This window comes from Budorcas taxicolor, chromosome 12, assembly GCF_023091745.1.
Source record: "Budorcas taxicolor isolate Tak-1 chromosome 12, Takin1.1, whole genome shotgun sequence".
Classification (NCBI taxonomy): Eukaryota; Metazoa; Chordata; class Mammalia; order Artiodactyla; family Bovidae; genus Budorcas; species Budorcas taxicolor.
In genome coordinates this window covers 78,038,397-78,054,925 of record NC_068921.1, presented here as the reverse complement: position 1 = coordinate 78,054,925, position 16,529 = coordinate 78,038,397, and the positions used below count along the sequence as shown (strand labels likewise).

General features: G+C 39.0%; 1 protein-coding gene across 1 annotated transcript in view; it reads left to right on the top strand.

Annotated features, from left to right (window-relative positions):
• The window catches only part of NALCN (sodium leak channel, non-selective), a 283,373-nt gene that overhangs the window by 12,075 nt on the left and 254,769 nt on the right, over positions 1-16,529 (top strand). Inside the window, exons 3-6 of the mRNA XM_052650063.1 lie at positions 5,567-5,650; positions 6,916-7,055; positions 7,140-7,268; positions 14,221-14,375. Of these exons, the coding sequence (XP_052506023.1) occupies positions 5,567-5,650; positions 6,916-7,055; positions 7,140-7,268; positions 14,221-14,375 (508 nt within the window). The remainder of the gene's footprint in view (positions 1-5,566; positions 5,651-6,915; positions 7,056-7,139; positions 7,269-14,220; positions 14,376-16,529) is intronic.

Below are 16,529 nucleotides of genomic sequence, written 5' to 3'. Positions count from 1 at the left end.
CTGATACATTGAATCGTAGCACCATTTAACCAGTTATGGTGAAGAGTCTTTGAAAATACAAACTGAAAAAGAGACAATGAGTTAAACATATCAGACACAAAGTGCAGCATGAGATTATGTTACTGAACCAAACTTGGGTCTGTTCACCTTCACCCAGTAAAGCCAATCTGCTGACACGGGGTTGTGGTCAAGGCAAGTACAGTGTTTATTTTAGAGCGCAGCAAAGAGTATGGGCAGCTAATGCTAAAAGGACCCAAACTCCTAGAAGGGTTTCAGGGAAGGGATTTTAAAGGTCAGATGAGGAAAAGTTCAAGGAGTGCATGACCAGCTCATGGAGCTGGTGGTGTGGTAACTACCTTCTGGTTCCAGCTAGTCTGGGTCTAGGTGCTGGTGGTCAGCATGCCGTTAACTTCTTTCACCTTGTGGGATTTTAGTAACTGCAAAACAACTCAAGGATGTGGCTCAGAATTTTATCTACAGCCCTGGAAGAGGAATTACAGGTCCTTGACTTTGTTTTATGGTTCAACTATTATTTGGCCTTATTAAACTGTTTTTCTATGTTTCTATATTTTCTCACTTTCCTGATTGAGTTTGCTCTTTAGAACTCCAGGAAGGCCTAGGAGGTTAGAGCTTTTGTACGAACAAAATGTGGGGGACACAGCAGGGTCCCGCTTATCTTCAGTTATACTTCAAAGGGCCAGGTTTCAGAGCCTGTATTCTGTTCATGAAAAGGTATTTTGTCCTTATGGAGCCTTAGTGGGTATTGATAATGATTGATATGGTTTCAATTTCAATTCAGTCATATTTGCAATCTCATTTCAATGCAAAAATTATATAAACCTTGTGCTGCTGTGCTTAGTCATGTCTGTTTTGTGACCCCATGGACTGTAGCCCACCAGGCTCCTCTATCCATGGAATCCTTCAGGCAATGCTATCTCCTCCTGCAGGGGATCTTCTCCATCCAGGGACTGAACCTCTGTCTCTTGCATCTCCTGTACTGGCACTCAAATTCTTTACCATGGTGCCACCTGGGAAGCCCATATTAAACTTTGACCCAATTCCTATTTACGTGGCATGTCAGCTTTGCTGATTCAAACTACACTAATCTGAAAAATATGCAAAAATTATCTAATAATTTCATCTGTGATCTTTCATGATTATTCAGGAGAAGAGTCTTAACTTTAAGGGATTACCTTTCAATGTACTACATCTTTCTCTTTTTGCTACAAAGAATCATTCCTTTAAAGGTACAGTACTAGTAGTTTCAGTGAATGGATAGATGCACGGATGCATTCATGAAGCATAAGCATTGACTTCTTACTGGCTGCATTGTAATCTGCTGCTGCTGCTACTGCTGCTAAGTCGCTTCAGTCGTGTCCGACTCTGTGTGACCCCATAGATGGCAGCCCACCAGGCTCCCCTGTCCTTGGGATTCTCCAGGCAAGAACACTGGAGTGGGTTGCCATTTCCTTCTCCAATGCATGAAAGTGAAAAGTGAAAGTGAAGTTGCTCTACAGAGGCTCCAAAGACGTGGTTCATATGCTTGTCTCATCATTCATTTAATATGATGGTGCAAGGTAGTGGGAATACCGCCTGAAATTGTCTAAAGTTTCAGGATACTATTAATCTTCAGAGCAAACTCAAACATTGACAGTGGAGTGGAAGACAGACCTTTTTTTAAAAATACAGCACCAGAGAATATGTTTAGAGAAGATTTAAGTAGGAAACCCAAACTACAGCAACTAAAATATAAGTTAATTAAATAGCTAGGTGAGAGTTACAAAGGACTATTCTGTCTGTTACATGGTGTGAACCTTATTTATATACGTGAGCTTAGTTGCTGTTGATTGCATGATATAGGAGCAAAAGCACTGATTAGAGTGGGCCGTGGTCAGACCAAAGTCTGGAGGAGAAAACTGGCACAGACTGCAGGGAGTTTTTCAGGAAGACAGAACAGCATGCAGGACAATGAATGCTAAAGGGCAACAGGTTGGAAAAAAAAAAAAAGATGGGAAAAATCTGAGTGTGATTGGCCTTTGTATCTCAGATCACTATTACACGGCTCAAAGGTTTTTATAAATATTGAATGACTCCTCGAAACCGAAACCAAAAAATACTGTGTAAAACTTCTGCTCAGTGGATTATTTCATGTTTTATACCAGGAAAGTTAAAAGAAGCTAGTTTTAATTGACCATTCCATGCAATCTAGAGTGTGGTGGTCTTGTTGGGAGAGGCAGATACCACTCTGAATTTCTGGAACATCCACCACAGAGAACATTCCAGATAATTCAACTCAAATGACTTCATAATTCAGAAATATATTTCTGTATTATACAGTAGAACTTTTTTTGCTAAAGCAGTTTTCATGAGGTCATTAGAAGTTAGAATGTGCTTGCACTGTTGCTGTTCAGCGGCTAAGTCGTGTCGGAGTCTTTGCGACCTCATGGACGGCAGCACTCCAGGCTTCCCTGTCCTTCACTATCTCCCAGAGTTTGCTCAGATTCATGTCCACTGAGTCAGTTGTGTGTTTGCATGCTTTTGTTTTATTTGGAATCCAGCCAGAACTTCTAAAATGACTTAAAATAATCCATCCTTTGATAGAGTTCAAAATATACTCAAGTCAGCTTTTCAACATCAATTTCCTTCACCTATAAATCTATATAGTAAATAAAAATTCAGCCAACTCTGTTACTGATGACTTTACATTGTAAATTTGTGAGGCTCATATTTTTCAAATTTGACTTTATTCACACCAGCTGAGTGATTTTTGCTAATGCTAGAATTTTCACCTTTTAAAAAAGTTAGCTTTGAAAGATCTATTTTTAAAATGTAACACATGACTATTAGTCAAAAGGCATATGTATGGATATTCTGGAAAAATTATGTCTCTTTTCCACCTTTGGCTCCTTGCCACTCTGTTCCCCTCCCTGGGAAATACCATTATTTATCTTCATTTTTTGTATTTTAAATAACCCTCAATATAATGAAAAGCTCTCAACTTGTATCTAATTGAATATAATTTGTTACTAAGGCAAATTATGAGCAACAGGAGGTTAACTGTAGTGATACTACGTGAAACATTTTTTTATTTTAAAACAGGAAAAAAAATCCCATTTGGGAAAAGTCTTATATAAACTTATCTTATTTGAGTGCTTGTGTACCCAATAATCTGTAATTATTAATATTCTCTTTCTTGGCTAACATTTACGTTTAATTGTTCCTATTTTGAAATAGTTCTCTGCTGAGCCTCATAAAATTTCTGTGTTTATTTTGGAATTATTTTACATTTTTAAAAAATCACATTTATGCCTAGTTCTTAAAATAAAGATCAAGTGATATTTTTTCACTTTTTTGCTCAACATATAAGTAAAGAACATATTTGTTTAATAAAAGTTGATTTGAAAATATATACTTTAATTTTTCTGTATGCATGCATGCATGCTAAATTGCTTCAGTTGTGTCCAATTTGTTGCAACTCTATGGACCATAGCCCGCCAGGCTCCTCTGTCCTGGGATTCTCCAGGCAAGAATACTGGAGTGGGTTGCAATGCCCTCCTCCAGGAGATCTTCCTAAGCCAGGAGTCAAACCTGCATCTCTTACGTCTCCTGCATTAGGAGATGGGTTCTTTACCACTAGCGCCACCTGGGAAGCCCATTTTTCTGATAACACTTATCGAAATAGAATATATGTGCATTTTACGTTTCTTAAAAAGTAACTGAGAATATAAGTTACATAAGGGCAAGTGTTTTTGTTTTATTTACTTCTGTTATCACTAGTGCCTGAATGCTGCCTAGAGCATAGAAATGTTCTATTTACTGAGTGAATGAATTAACAGATTTGTTCACTATGTCAAACAAAACTTAAGGGAAATTCCAAGGTGCAACTTAAACATTTGTATTTTATTATCTTTTAGGATGGTAGTCAAAATTAGACTCATTTTATATTGGTTACATTGTCTATTTTTAGTTCTACAGTTAATTCATATTTTAAATTGTGCCGTGTACAAGGCAAATTTAATGCTTATGGTAGAAGATTTCTCATGAGATATTGAAGACAGCTATATTATCCCTTAATTATTTGCTCTATACTTAACATGCACATATGTGAATACATAACCAGTAGCATTTTATGATATAGTTTTTATCTTCTTAAGATATGATCATATGATGATCATAACACTAATTTAATAGATCATTGTCCTGTTAGTCACCCAAACCCCAAATTTGCTTTTATAACTCTTATGGGTCTCCTTGAGTACACACCAAGTCTGGTTGATTCTTGTGCCAGTGGTAAAATTATCTGTGCATTCATTTGTGAACTAGCATTGTTTTCTCTTAACTCTCCACAGGATTAATTTTCCCACCATTATTATAACTTTATTATAAATTAGTTGGCCTTATGTGTAGTATTAACTGGGTGTGTACTTAGCTGTATATCTACACAAGGTGTGTGTGTGTAGTTGGTGTGTATGTGTGTGTGTGTTTCACTCGGCATTATACATCCTCTTATATAAAGTACATGCTTACCCAGTGCTAACTAAGCTGGGCTTAAACTTCATATCTGAGTCATATAACTTTCATTAAGTGAATTATCATCCATTAGCTTTAGATTTGCAAACAACAAATTATTTCTGGAAACCTCTGAAGGAAACTTTCTGACAATCTGTTTGTTACTCCTGGCGGAAGCTTCTCAAAATTACGTTATTTTCCTAAATATCCTGCAACATATTTTACCATTTTATTGAAAGTCTTGGTCTTCTGTTCCTATTTTTATTTTCTAACCAATTCACTCAGAGCTGGTAACCATGTGACTGGATTCAGAACTGAGTTTCACAGATAACTACAGAACTAGTGACTTAATTGTGCAGTCCTGAGCAAGCTATTGAAGGCTTTCTTTCTAGTTAAAGTTTTGCAATTTCAACCTCACAGGGTGTACTGTTTTGTTATTTGAAAGGAAAGTTTTTTCCTAAAAGTCCCATTTTATAAAAATGATGCATCCCAGTGTCAGAATAGACTCACTGTTAAAAAGGGAAAGTAGCATGCCTTCTTTATCTCTTTTATGCTTATAATCCCAGTTAAAGTCAATATATGTTTATTTCAAAAATGAAGGCACATTTCTTCATCCTCACCTCTAATTCAGTTCAAGGTGAATTACTGGTTAATTCTCTACTGATGATGGTTGTTCCCAGAGATTCAAAGTCCTTCACTGACCACTGTATCCTCTTGGTTCTTGTAGGAAGAGTTGGTTTTAGGACCTGAGCTGCTTATTAAGTAGGATGACCTCTGGCTTCTTATGTGGCTAAGAGTAAACATAGGGATGTTTTCTCTTTGCATGAATTTAAAATTTTACATGCACAGTTCTGCAGTTACTTGTGTTTTAGAAATTATTTTCCTCATATATAATGTTATTTAAAATGCGGAAAGACTTTCCTTTTGAAAGTCTGTTCAGTTATGATACAAAAATTGTAGGTAGCTTATATCAAATTAACACTTGATTATTCCCTCCACAGAATTTTTTTGAAATTATTTATTTTATCTGATAACGCCATGTGAAATTTATTTTTAGGGGGATAGTTCCTACGTGAAAGATCGCTGGTGTGTTTTTGATGGATTTATGGTCTTTTGCCTTTGGGTTTCATTGGTGTTACAGGTAATTAAACACTTTTAACTTACATGGGTATATTTTCCAAAATGGGCATTATTTTGCATTGAAAATCTAAATTAATATATTAAAGAATATATATGTGTGTGTGTGTGTGTGTGTGTGTGTGTGTATAATGTGATTGGGTAATTGTCTAGAAACACTTTTAATGTTTATTGATTTTTAAAAGCCTGACATTTTTAATCATCATCAGTCAGATGTTTGAATTATTTTTCAATCAGAAATAAAAATCAGTACCATACAAGATTATTTCTCATTTAACAGACATTAGAAATATATTCATTGAAATAAAGGGAAAGAACATGGAGTGAGGTTTCTGTATTTGTAGAATAAAAATTTGGATTAAAAAATCAAAAGTCCAGTCTTTTAAGTGACTAAATTCTCACTAAAAATAGCTAAAATAATATAAATACATTGGGGTATATATTGGTTAGCATAAATAGTGTATTGGAAATGGAAAATTCCTTACTTTGAGAAACGGGGAACATGTATTAAAAAGGCCTGAAGGAGAGATTTTATTATGAACAGCATAATTCATTCCCAGGCACTCATTCAGGCTTGATTTTGTATTTAATTCAAATTTAATTCATTAAAAATTTCAGAATAAAATAAATTCATCCTCCATCCCAGAAACGCATCGTGGTTCGTATTGATAAGCTGTTCTTATTTTCATAAAGCTCATGTCTCTAACAATTAATTTCATCCTGCATATTAAATGTGTTCTTTTCCATTTAGTAACTATTGTAGGATTGACAAACATTTTCTAATTATCCTCTTGCCTCTGCTGGTAAATGGAATTCTTTTTCATAATATTTTTATTAACCCTTTCTCCATTAATCTATGTTCTAGATACTCAAAAAGTTCCACCAAAGACTGTTAGTAGTGAGGAAAACTTGGCATACTTACCCCAGTTTTGTATTAAAAACTGTGCCTTGATGAATCATTTAGGAAATGAACAAGATTAATGGCACTTTCATTCATTCATGTATTTGTTTCTCTTAAGAGAGCTATAGCTTCAAAATATACTCCAAAGAAAGTTATTTTTGGTGGATGATAATGTGGGGGCATAGCTCAGGTTCATGTACGACGTCCTGTGATGCTGTCTGTGTGTGTCTTCACTGCAAGCCATGCTATGACGCTGTGTGATGCTGTTTTTGCTATGTGTTGTGCTGTGTAATGCTGTTTGTATATGTTCTGACTACACGCAATGCTGAGCGAAAGTCTGAGTTGTCTGTTCACCTCTGAATTTGCAGGTGTTTGAAATTGCTGACATAGTTGATCAGATGTCTCCTTGGGGCATGTTGCGGATCCCACGGCCACTAATTATGATCCGGGCATTCCGGATTTATTTCCGATTTGAGCTACCAAGGACGAGAATTACAAATATTTTAAAGTAAGCACTGCTTTTACATAAATTAAGGGGAAATGTTTATGACATTTTTTGGTAAGTTTTACCTACTCTATTTTTTTCTCCTAGGCGATCTGGAGAACAAATATGGAGTGTTTCCATTTTCCTCCTTTTCTTTCTGCTTCTTTATGGCATTTTAGGAGTTCAGATGTTTGGGACATTTACCTATCACTGTGTAGTAAATGACACGAAACCAGGGTAAGTTTATCTACTAACTGTACTTTAACCTAGTGATTAACAAGGATGTTTCTGCAGTTTTCATGTGAAAAACCTGTGTCTCAATTGTTTTAAAAGTATTTGTGTGCTCTCCATGGTCTGTGTTACAACTGAGTGACTGATACACACACATACATACAAAGACTTTATTTGTAAAAGCCCAATTTGGTAATACTCCGGGCTTCCATCAACAGGTAAATGGATTAACAGGTATATCTATACGATGACTGTGAAAGTGTTAGTTGCTCAGTCATGTCCAACTCTTTGCAACCCCATGGACTGTACCCCACAAGGCTCCTCTGTCCATGGAATTCTCCAGGCAAGAGTATTGAAATGGGTAGTCATTCCCTTTCCCAGGGGATCTTCCTGATCCAGGGATCAAACACAGGTCTCCTACATTGCAGGCAGATTCTTTACTGTCTGAGCCACTAGGGAAGCCCACTTATAGTAACTACTGTTTGGCAATAAAAAAAAAAGTATGAGATATTGATATTCAAAATATCTTGGGTGAATCTCAAGATAATTATGTTGAGTGAAGAACCTAGATGAAAAAGTACATATTCTCTGATTTCCTGTATGTAAGATTCTAGAAAATGCAGACTTACCTATGACAATGGAAGGAAATCATTGCTTGCCTGGGCATAAGGGTTGGGGTAGGAATAACAGATGATGCAAGGGCATTAGAAAACCCTGGGGATTGGTCAATATGTTCATTATGTTGATTGCGGTTCTGTGTATACAAGATTTCTCAAGCTGTTCTTTTTAACATGGGCAGTTTACTGCATGTCAGATATTTGTTATTGTTGTTGTTACTGCACCTGTTTAGAAATGTTTCAGCATGAAGTAGGAATCTGATTTTCTTCATATCCCCACACTACTTACTGGGTGTCATTACTCACAGTATTAAGTCCTGCCTTTCTCATTTGCTAGTTCCCTGTCTATGTTTGGATCTGTAGCTATGGTCTCTTTTGTGCTTGATTGGCCTACCTAATGATCCCCTCATCAGTATCTCGCTCTGAAAGTGAAAGTGAAAGTCAAGTCGCTCAGTCGTGTCCAACTGTTTGCGACCCCATGGCTGTAGCCCACCAAGCTCCTCCATCCATGGGATTCTCCAGGCAAGAATACTGGAGTGGGTTGCCATTTCCCTCTCCAGGGGATCTTCCCTACCCAGGGATCAAACCCAGGTCTCCCACATTGCAGGCAGACGCTTTAACCTCTGCGCCACCAGGGAAGCATGGTGTTACCCAGTTAAATACTAGCGTGTCTGTATGCCTGAGGTCACCTTTCCGGACCCCAGCCTCACGGGGCACTCAGGACTCTGTTCTCTACTTCTTATAGGCATGGAAACCCAAGCTCTTGGCTACTGAGTCCTTAGTCCTCGTCGATACCATCGTTTAATCAACTCATGTGTTTCTTTCGTTCTGGTTCTTGCTTTCCTCTTCCATGTTGCCATTTTGGAATATATGTTTTCTTTCTTACAAGCCCAGGTGTGTATGTGTGTTCAGTCGCCCTAGTGAAGTCATGCTTAATGATATATTATATTTAGATGGATAAAAACATTATGACAGATTGATAAAGAAGCAGAAATGAAGAAAAGGACAGAGGAAGAAAAGCAAGCTGCTAAATAAAAGCAACAAAGGAGAAATGGGTAAAAAAAATAGACAAGCCACGTTAAAAGTGGAGAAAAGCAATGAGTTAGTACAAACACAGGATAGGAGAGTTGAAGGAAGTGTGAGTGACGGTTGACTCGTGTGGGCGAGGGAAGAGATGCATAGAGGGGAACCTGTGGGTAGGTTTCTTTTTAAGTGCATGTGGGCTGCAGAATGTGTCTAGATTGTTCCATGAATGAATATGAAGGTGGGAAAAGATATCCTGTGGGCAGGAGACAATAGAGGAGAAGTGAGGGGAAGGAAAGCTTCTGGGTGAGGAAGCGGCTGTGTGCTAACAGCGGTGAATTCAGGAGCCTGGTTTAAAGGTCCCATTTTTGTTCGAATTGACAGGCAAGACTTCTCAAATGTGTTAACCCAACTAGGAGATTAGGCATCGTACTGCAAACTTAACTTTGACGCAGAGAACAGACTACAAATGGGGAAGATGGGTGTGAGTATTATCTGAACTCATGGCCCCTGAATCATTCAGTAAGTCCTCTCAGCCAGCTCCACGCTGTACTCAGGACTCAGAGATGAATGTCTGAAAAAAAATAAAAATGAAAAGCTTCTCATATTCTGACTTTTAGCTCCAGCTCATTACATTATCCTTAAAAAAAAAAAAAAGTGTACTGTGAAAAATCTCATACGTGTTGGCAGACTTTTCAGCTACTCGAGACATAACAGTGATGGGGAGATGTCTGCATTTTTCTTTCTTGGATTTGTGTTATCAAATCTGTGCAGTCGCGTTATGTACACACCCATGTATTTTGCCTTCTCTTTACGTGATTCTTCATTTACTATTTAAGAAGAAGATATGTAACTGGCCACACGGTTTTATGAGCAGTGGTACTCATAAAAACAGTTTTCAGAAGTTGGATGACTTACTTCAAGGACCAACCATTTATGCCATTTTTTTCTTTTGTATTTTCAGTTCAGTATTAACTGAGTTTTAAAAGTCTCACTCTCAAGAAGAAAATTTGTTGATACCATTTACCATCTCCAGCCTAGACATTTAATTTGCTTTATTTTTAGAGACTCAAAATGGTCAGAGTCAGAATGAAACACATACAAATCCCAACTGAAAAGAATTTTCCAACTTTTTGTGTCCTTTCGCTGCCTCTTAACTAGGAATTTCTCGTAAACATCTCTGAGTCACAGACACTAAGCTCTACGGTATGATGCTCTGCTTCCAGAGATCAGAGTTGCCAGGTGCTGTCACGACCTCATTTATCTTCGGCGTTGTCTTTTAACAGTTGTTCCAATTTCTGCTTAATTGATTTGCACACATGGTAGCCAAATAACAGGACAGCTTTCAGGCAGAGATATGTCTGTTCAGAGACCTGTATGTCCTAGGTTTCAGGGCTGACCTCTGGAATTGATTATGTTAATCTGTGAAGCAGACAGGGCAAATAAAGCAGGAACTCAGTCAGTACCTGCAGTGTTGCTTTTGAATGGACCCAGTTTCTTGTAAAGCAGATAGATGGGCATCTCAGCTGTGTCCTCTATAGCAGGGGTCCTCAACCTCCTGGATCTAATGCCTGATGATCTGACGCAGAGCTCTTGCAGTAATAATAGAAATAAAGTGGACACGATAAAGGTCATGTGCTTGAATCATCCCCAAACTTCCCCCCTCCACCCCCTCGGTCCATGGAAAAATTATCTTCCACGAAACTGGTCCCTGGTGCTGGAACGGTGGAGTAGCACTTCATTTATAACGTTACTAGTAAAGCTTTAGCTTCTTCTCCAGTAATGAATGGTGACCTAAGGCCGTTATGGAACAAATAATGGGATTTGACTAAGCAAGACAGTTCCTATCCTAAAGAGAGTTGAGAAGACCAGTGGCCTGTGGCGGAATCAGGTCTTGCAAACTGCCAGATGTGATGGCAGAAATCCCCCTGAAGCTAAAAGAGGAACATGTAAGAAGGAGCTGCTAGGTGAAATAGAACAGATGAAGATTTTCCTGACACCTTATTATCATTCCTGAGAAAGGAGAGAAATTTATTCATGGCTTGGTATCAAATAATGACATCTCATCCCCAAGAATGAGATAATTAGAAAAAGCAAGGAAATGTAAATGTTAAGCATATAAAAGTTTACTGTGCAGAGAGCAAGATTCAACCCGGAGCTCAGGTTAATGTTTGTGATGACTGAACCATCCTCTCTGAGACCAGAAGGTAGGGGACCACACGTCACAGGCACCCTGGACTATTCTGGTTCTTCCCTGCTGCTGCAGAGTAATTATGGGTTACTTCCTTTGGGACTTAAGGAGAATCTCAGTTATGGACAATTCATTTCATGCTTCCCCCATCTAGTGGGTTTTCCTGGTGGCTCCGATTGTAAAGCATCTGTCTTCAATGCAGGAAACCTGGGTTTGATCCTTGGGTTGGAAAGATGTCCCTGGAGAAGAGAATGGCAGCCCAGTCCAGTATTTTTCCCTGGAGAATCCCACGGGCAGAGGAGCCTGGCAGGGCTACAACCCATGGGGTCACAAAGAGTTGAACACAACTGAGTGACTCAAACACATCCATCCTACTGGATACTTTTGGTCTTCCCTGGTGGCTCAGATGGTAAAGCATCTGCCCACAATGTGGGAGACCCAGGTTCGGTCCCTGGGTTGGGAAGATCCCCTGGAGAAGGGAATGGCAGTCCACTCCAGTATTCTTGCCTGGAGAATCCCACGGGCAGAGGAGCCTGGCAGGCTACAGTCCATGGGGTCGAAAAGAGTTGGACACGACTGAGTGACTTCACTTCACTTTCCATCCAGTGGCAGCTTTTAGGACTTGGTGGGATTTTACAAAATATCACTAAGACCAGAGATGATATAAAGTTGGATTTGGGGGTGGTTTTCTATACTAGCCCAAATAAAATTTAAGTATTCCTTTTAGAGCACTTAGAAAATAAGTGAATGGTGGTTTTATCAACTCTGTTCACAAAACAATGAGATTTTTTAAAAATGGAAAAGTCAGAAGAATTAAAGATAGAAACATGGTGAAACTTAAGAATATTAATTTTTAATTTCCATGGACTTTATCAAGAGAGGATTTTGTACAATATGTAAAATCACAAGTGCCTCAGATTCATGCAAAGGACTGTGAAGTCTTCTGGACTTATATTTAAACAGTTTTTGAAAAGATGAGGAAAGACTACTCTGTTTAACTTACAGGATTCATGCCGAGGTGTCTGCCAAGTGGGAGGTATAAGAACAAGTTGAGATATTGGAAATATTTTCTTTATAATGTTTAAGAAATAAAAGTGCTCTGATGATATATGTACAATAGATTTCTAACTAAATTAATAGCAATGGTTATGGAGCACCTACTATACTGCAGATATTTTGCTCATGTAACTGCTTTTTTAGAACAAAGCTTACATCTGCCAGTGCAGGAGACGTAAGAGACGCAGGTTCTATCCCTGTGTCGGGGAGATCTCCTGGAGGAGGGCATGGCTACCCACTCCAGTATTCTTGCCTGGAGAATCCCATGGACAGAGGAACCTGGTGGGCTACAGTCCGTGGGGATCACAAGAGTTGGACATGAATGAAGTGACCAAAGCGACTTAGCACCCATCTATGCAAGAATTTGAAAGAAGGGGAATTAACCGACATGTGTGCTTAAAGTCGTATCTTTCGGACACTACCAAGCGGTGATTTCCACGGTTAGAGCCTTTTCCTTGGGGTGTGCTTGTGGGTGTCCAAAGGACCAGCGTAAAATGTGGCAGTTGTTTAAACATCCCTGAGATGTGTGAATTCTCTGGGTTGCCACTAATGAGAGCCGAATCCTGAAGGAATAAGCATAGAGTTTTGTTCTGACCGAGACAGAACTGAACCAGGCATGGTGTGTGTGTGGTATGTGTGTGAGTAAAATTATGTATGTCTTTATAGGAATTTGCGTATATGCTCGTGCATGTGCCTGGTGGCCTCAAGCAGTGAAGGGATCATGCAGTTAGGCATCAGACTTTTGAGAAAACATGCTATATAAGGGGCAGGAAGCAGCAAAATGAATTTAGGAAGATATTGAAGAAAAGAAATGTGACCCAACACCCCTGTCTCAGTGTGGCCATAAGCAGAGGAGATTGAGACTGTCCTCAGGCTGGTCCCCATTTAGAAACATTGATGTAGTAGGAAATGACATACTAAAATCAAGGGCTTATAAGACTTGTGAATTCTCTAAGCTAAACTTGGGCCCCCTATATGAGCCCTGTCACTTGTCTCAGATAGCAGCTACTTGGGGCTCATTTTAAGGCCAGCCCACAGTGGGATTCCGTATCCACCATTCCAATGGTTATCTCTATTCACTACCAAGAAAAGCATTGCATATCTAAATCCTTCACATCAACTTCAATTCCAGTTTATCCTCCAAAAAGATGAAAAGGAGTTATATCACCAGTCATCTAAAAAAAAACCTCATATTATTTCCAGAGCTAAATCACTGCATCACCTCTCTCTGTCCAGTGTGATACCTTTAGTTCCTTCAGTCTCGCCTTGCTTTTCTGGTTTTCTGTCTAAACTGCACATCTGACAATGCAGAAGAAGGCTGAGTGCCATTTCTGAGGCTCACATACAGTACTTTTGTACCATATGGAAAATGACTGTCATCATTAGCTGTTGCTTAGAAGCAGAGAAGTAACATTTGTGGCCACAGTAGGAGAAGGATTTGTGAATAACACAGAATCCCCAGACAAGTTTACATGCCTTGCAAATCTGCAGGAAAATTCCTTCCTTTACTTTTCTGGGTCTTGGTCTTTTATGACAAAAGCCATCGTGGCAATAATGCTCTTATAAAGAGCTTTGTGCGGACTTAGAGAACTTGTGGTTCCTGGAGAAGGATGCAAGGAACGGATAGTGAGGGAGTTTGGGTTGGGTGTGCGCACACTGCTATTAACATATTTTAAATGGATAACCAACAATGTCCTACTATATAGCGCAGGAAACTGTTTAATGTCATGTGGCAGTCTGGATGGGAGGGGAGTTTGGGGGAGAATGGACACATGTATATGTGTGACGGAATCCCTTTGCTGTCCACCTGAAACTATTACAACATTGTTAATTGGCTCTACTCCACTATAAAATAAAAAGTTTAAAAATAACATAAAGCGCTTCTGTGTGGGTGAATCTCCTGTCATTTGAGAATGTTCAATATGGCCTTAATGTGATGCATACCACTCATGAATCAGGAATCTTAAATCCATGTCCACATGCAGCAAGTATCAATGAAGAGTGATTACATTATGCATTGTGATCAACACACTTGTTGAAAATGTCAAATCCTTTTTTGTGTTGTTTGCAGAAATGTAACCTGGAACAGTTTAGCCATCCCAGATACACACTGCTCCCCAGAACTGGAAGAAGGCTACCAGTGCCCCCCAGGATTTAAATGCATGGACCTCGAAGATCTGGGACTTAGCAGGCAAGAGCTGGGCTACAGTGGCTTTAACGAGATAGGTCTGTCTTACTGATAAAACACCTTTTCCGTTTCTATTTTACAATGTTTATGAAATAAAGACAATAGTTACATAATTGATAGTTTATGTTCAGACTGTGTATAGGATTTAAGAAATGCAATTGCAAATTTTAATATATTCTACCCTACAGTCTATAATATACAGCCTGTTTCCATATAGATATGCAATAATATCTATATAGAGTTAAATATCTCTTCAATTATTAATTATAGGATTTAAAAATATTTGTTGACTCAAAGAACCCCTTGAGTCAACAGGACTTGGTTTCCTTCCACATTTAACTAGTAGGCAAGGTAAGTCTTAAATAATTGGAATACTAGACATTGATGGGTATGTGAGAGCTGAAAAGTAACTCTGGGAACAGAAGACAGCTAATGAAATACTTAGTGAATGTGCATCAGCTATGTAATAGAAATATGAGGAATGCTTGCGTGTGAATACAATGTGCTCAAATGTGTACACTTATTTGTGGCTTGTCCTGTTAAGTCCTGAAATGTGCCATCACACACAGACTTGGCATCTGGCATTCAGTTGGTATCATTTCATTTGTTACAATTCCATGCATATTTCAATATTGAAACAAAAAAACCATGGAATTCTAAACACATATGTTATGCTCTGAAAATTTGTCCTAGTCAGTTTAGGCAACCACAGCAAAATATCATAGACTGGGTGGCATAGACAACAGAAATGTACTTCTCCCCAGTCTGAAGGCTGTAAGTCTGGATCAGGGTGCAGCATGGTCAGCTTTGATGAGGCCCCTCTCCTTGGCTTGCAGTCTTCTCTCTGTGTCCTTATGTGAGGGGTTGAGTCGGGGCAGAGAAAGAGATGGGGAGAGAGAGAGGGAGAGAAAGTCCTCTGGTCTCTTCATATAAGGGCACTAATCCCATCATGGGAACCCCACCCCTCATGAGCTGGTCTAAACCACATCACCCTCTGAAGTCTCCACCTCCTAATACCATAACAATGGGAATTAGGGCTTCAGTATATGAATGGCAGGGGCTGGAGGAGTAGATTCAGACATTCAGTCCATGGCACAACTGTTGGAGTCATTTGAAAATGAATTAATTTTATTTTAAAGTTTCAAGGCCCAGGTACACTTAAAAACGTTCTGGACACTTTTACACAGGACATAAGAGGAAAGTCTTTTGGTGTGTAACAGGGTGGTGGTTGTACTCTTTTGGAAGCCAAATCTAGGTATTTTTAATCCATCCTGTGGTGTGGTTTCACTTCCCAATGGACCAGCTGTACAATGGGGATTGCATTGCCCAAAAAGAAAACAGCATGTCTGTCCACCCTGGAGGGTAACTGCTTCAAACCCAGCCTGTCCACCTTAACACATCAGGAAGAGTGGCTGATGAATCCTATTCCTACCCTGTGGCTTCAGTCATCACAGCTCATACATAGTGTTATGCAGGATGGCATAATGAACTCTGGGATAACTGTTTGAATTTCAGAAAGGACATGTGAAGCTCTTGCATTGATTGAGGAATACTTTCCAGATATATGAATTAAACCCACAAAGCTTCATTCTTTGGAGAGAATGTAATACTTGAACTTGGGATGAAAAAAACCAAATAGTTGATATTTCTAAAGAGTGAATTTTGCAAATAGCACATAAATTTTTATTCTTATATTTTAGTACAGCTGCATAGTAAATTTCCAGCATAATAATTAGATGGATAGTCTTCATTTGGCCAGTGATGTAGTTGGCTGATTCACAAAAATTTAGAAGGCAACAGATGTGAAGCGTTCTAATTTTCTGTCCTCTCTTATCTGGTTTTGGAACCGATCTTACATCCTTCCCCCTGTCTCAGAAGTGCAAACACTTTTATGGATTATGCCAGTGACTTTCAGGCATGAGTGGGAAACCACAGGTGTGGTTTGGGAGATGAGATATACGGATTTAGTAAGCTGCTCTGCGCAAGCTCCAGAAGTTCTAACAACTGGGGCAGGGCTGGAATGCATGACTGGTTAGGTCCTGTTGCTCTTTCTTTTAGGGGCTGAGTTTGCCCATGTCTGGAATGGAGAGCAGCCAGCATTCAAGGTTAGGCTGCCCTTCAAGGGCAGTGGAACCCAAGGAGGCAGTGGAAACCTCCAAGCCTTTAAAATTGTTTGCTAGATGAAATCTCAC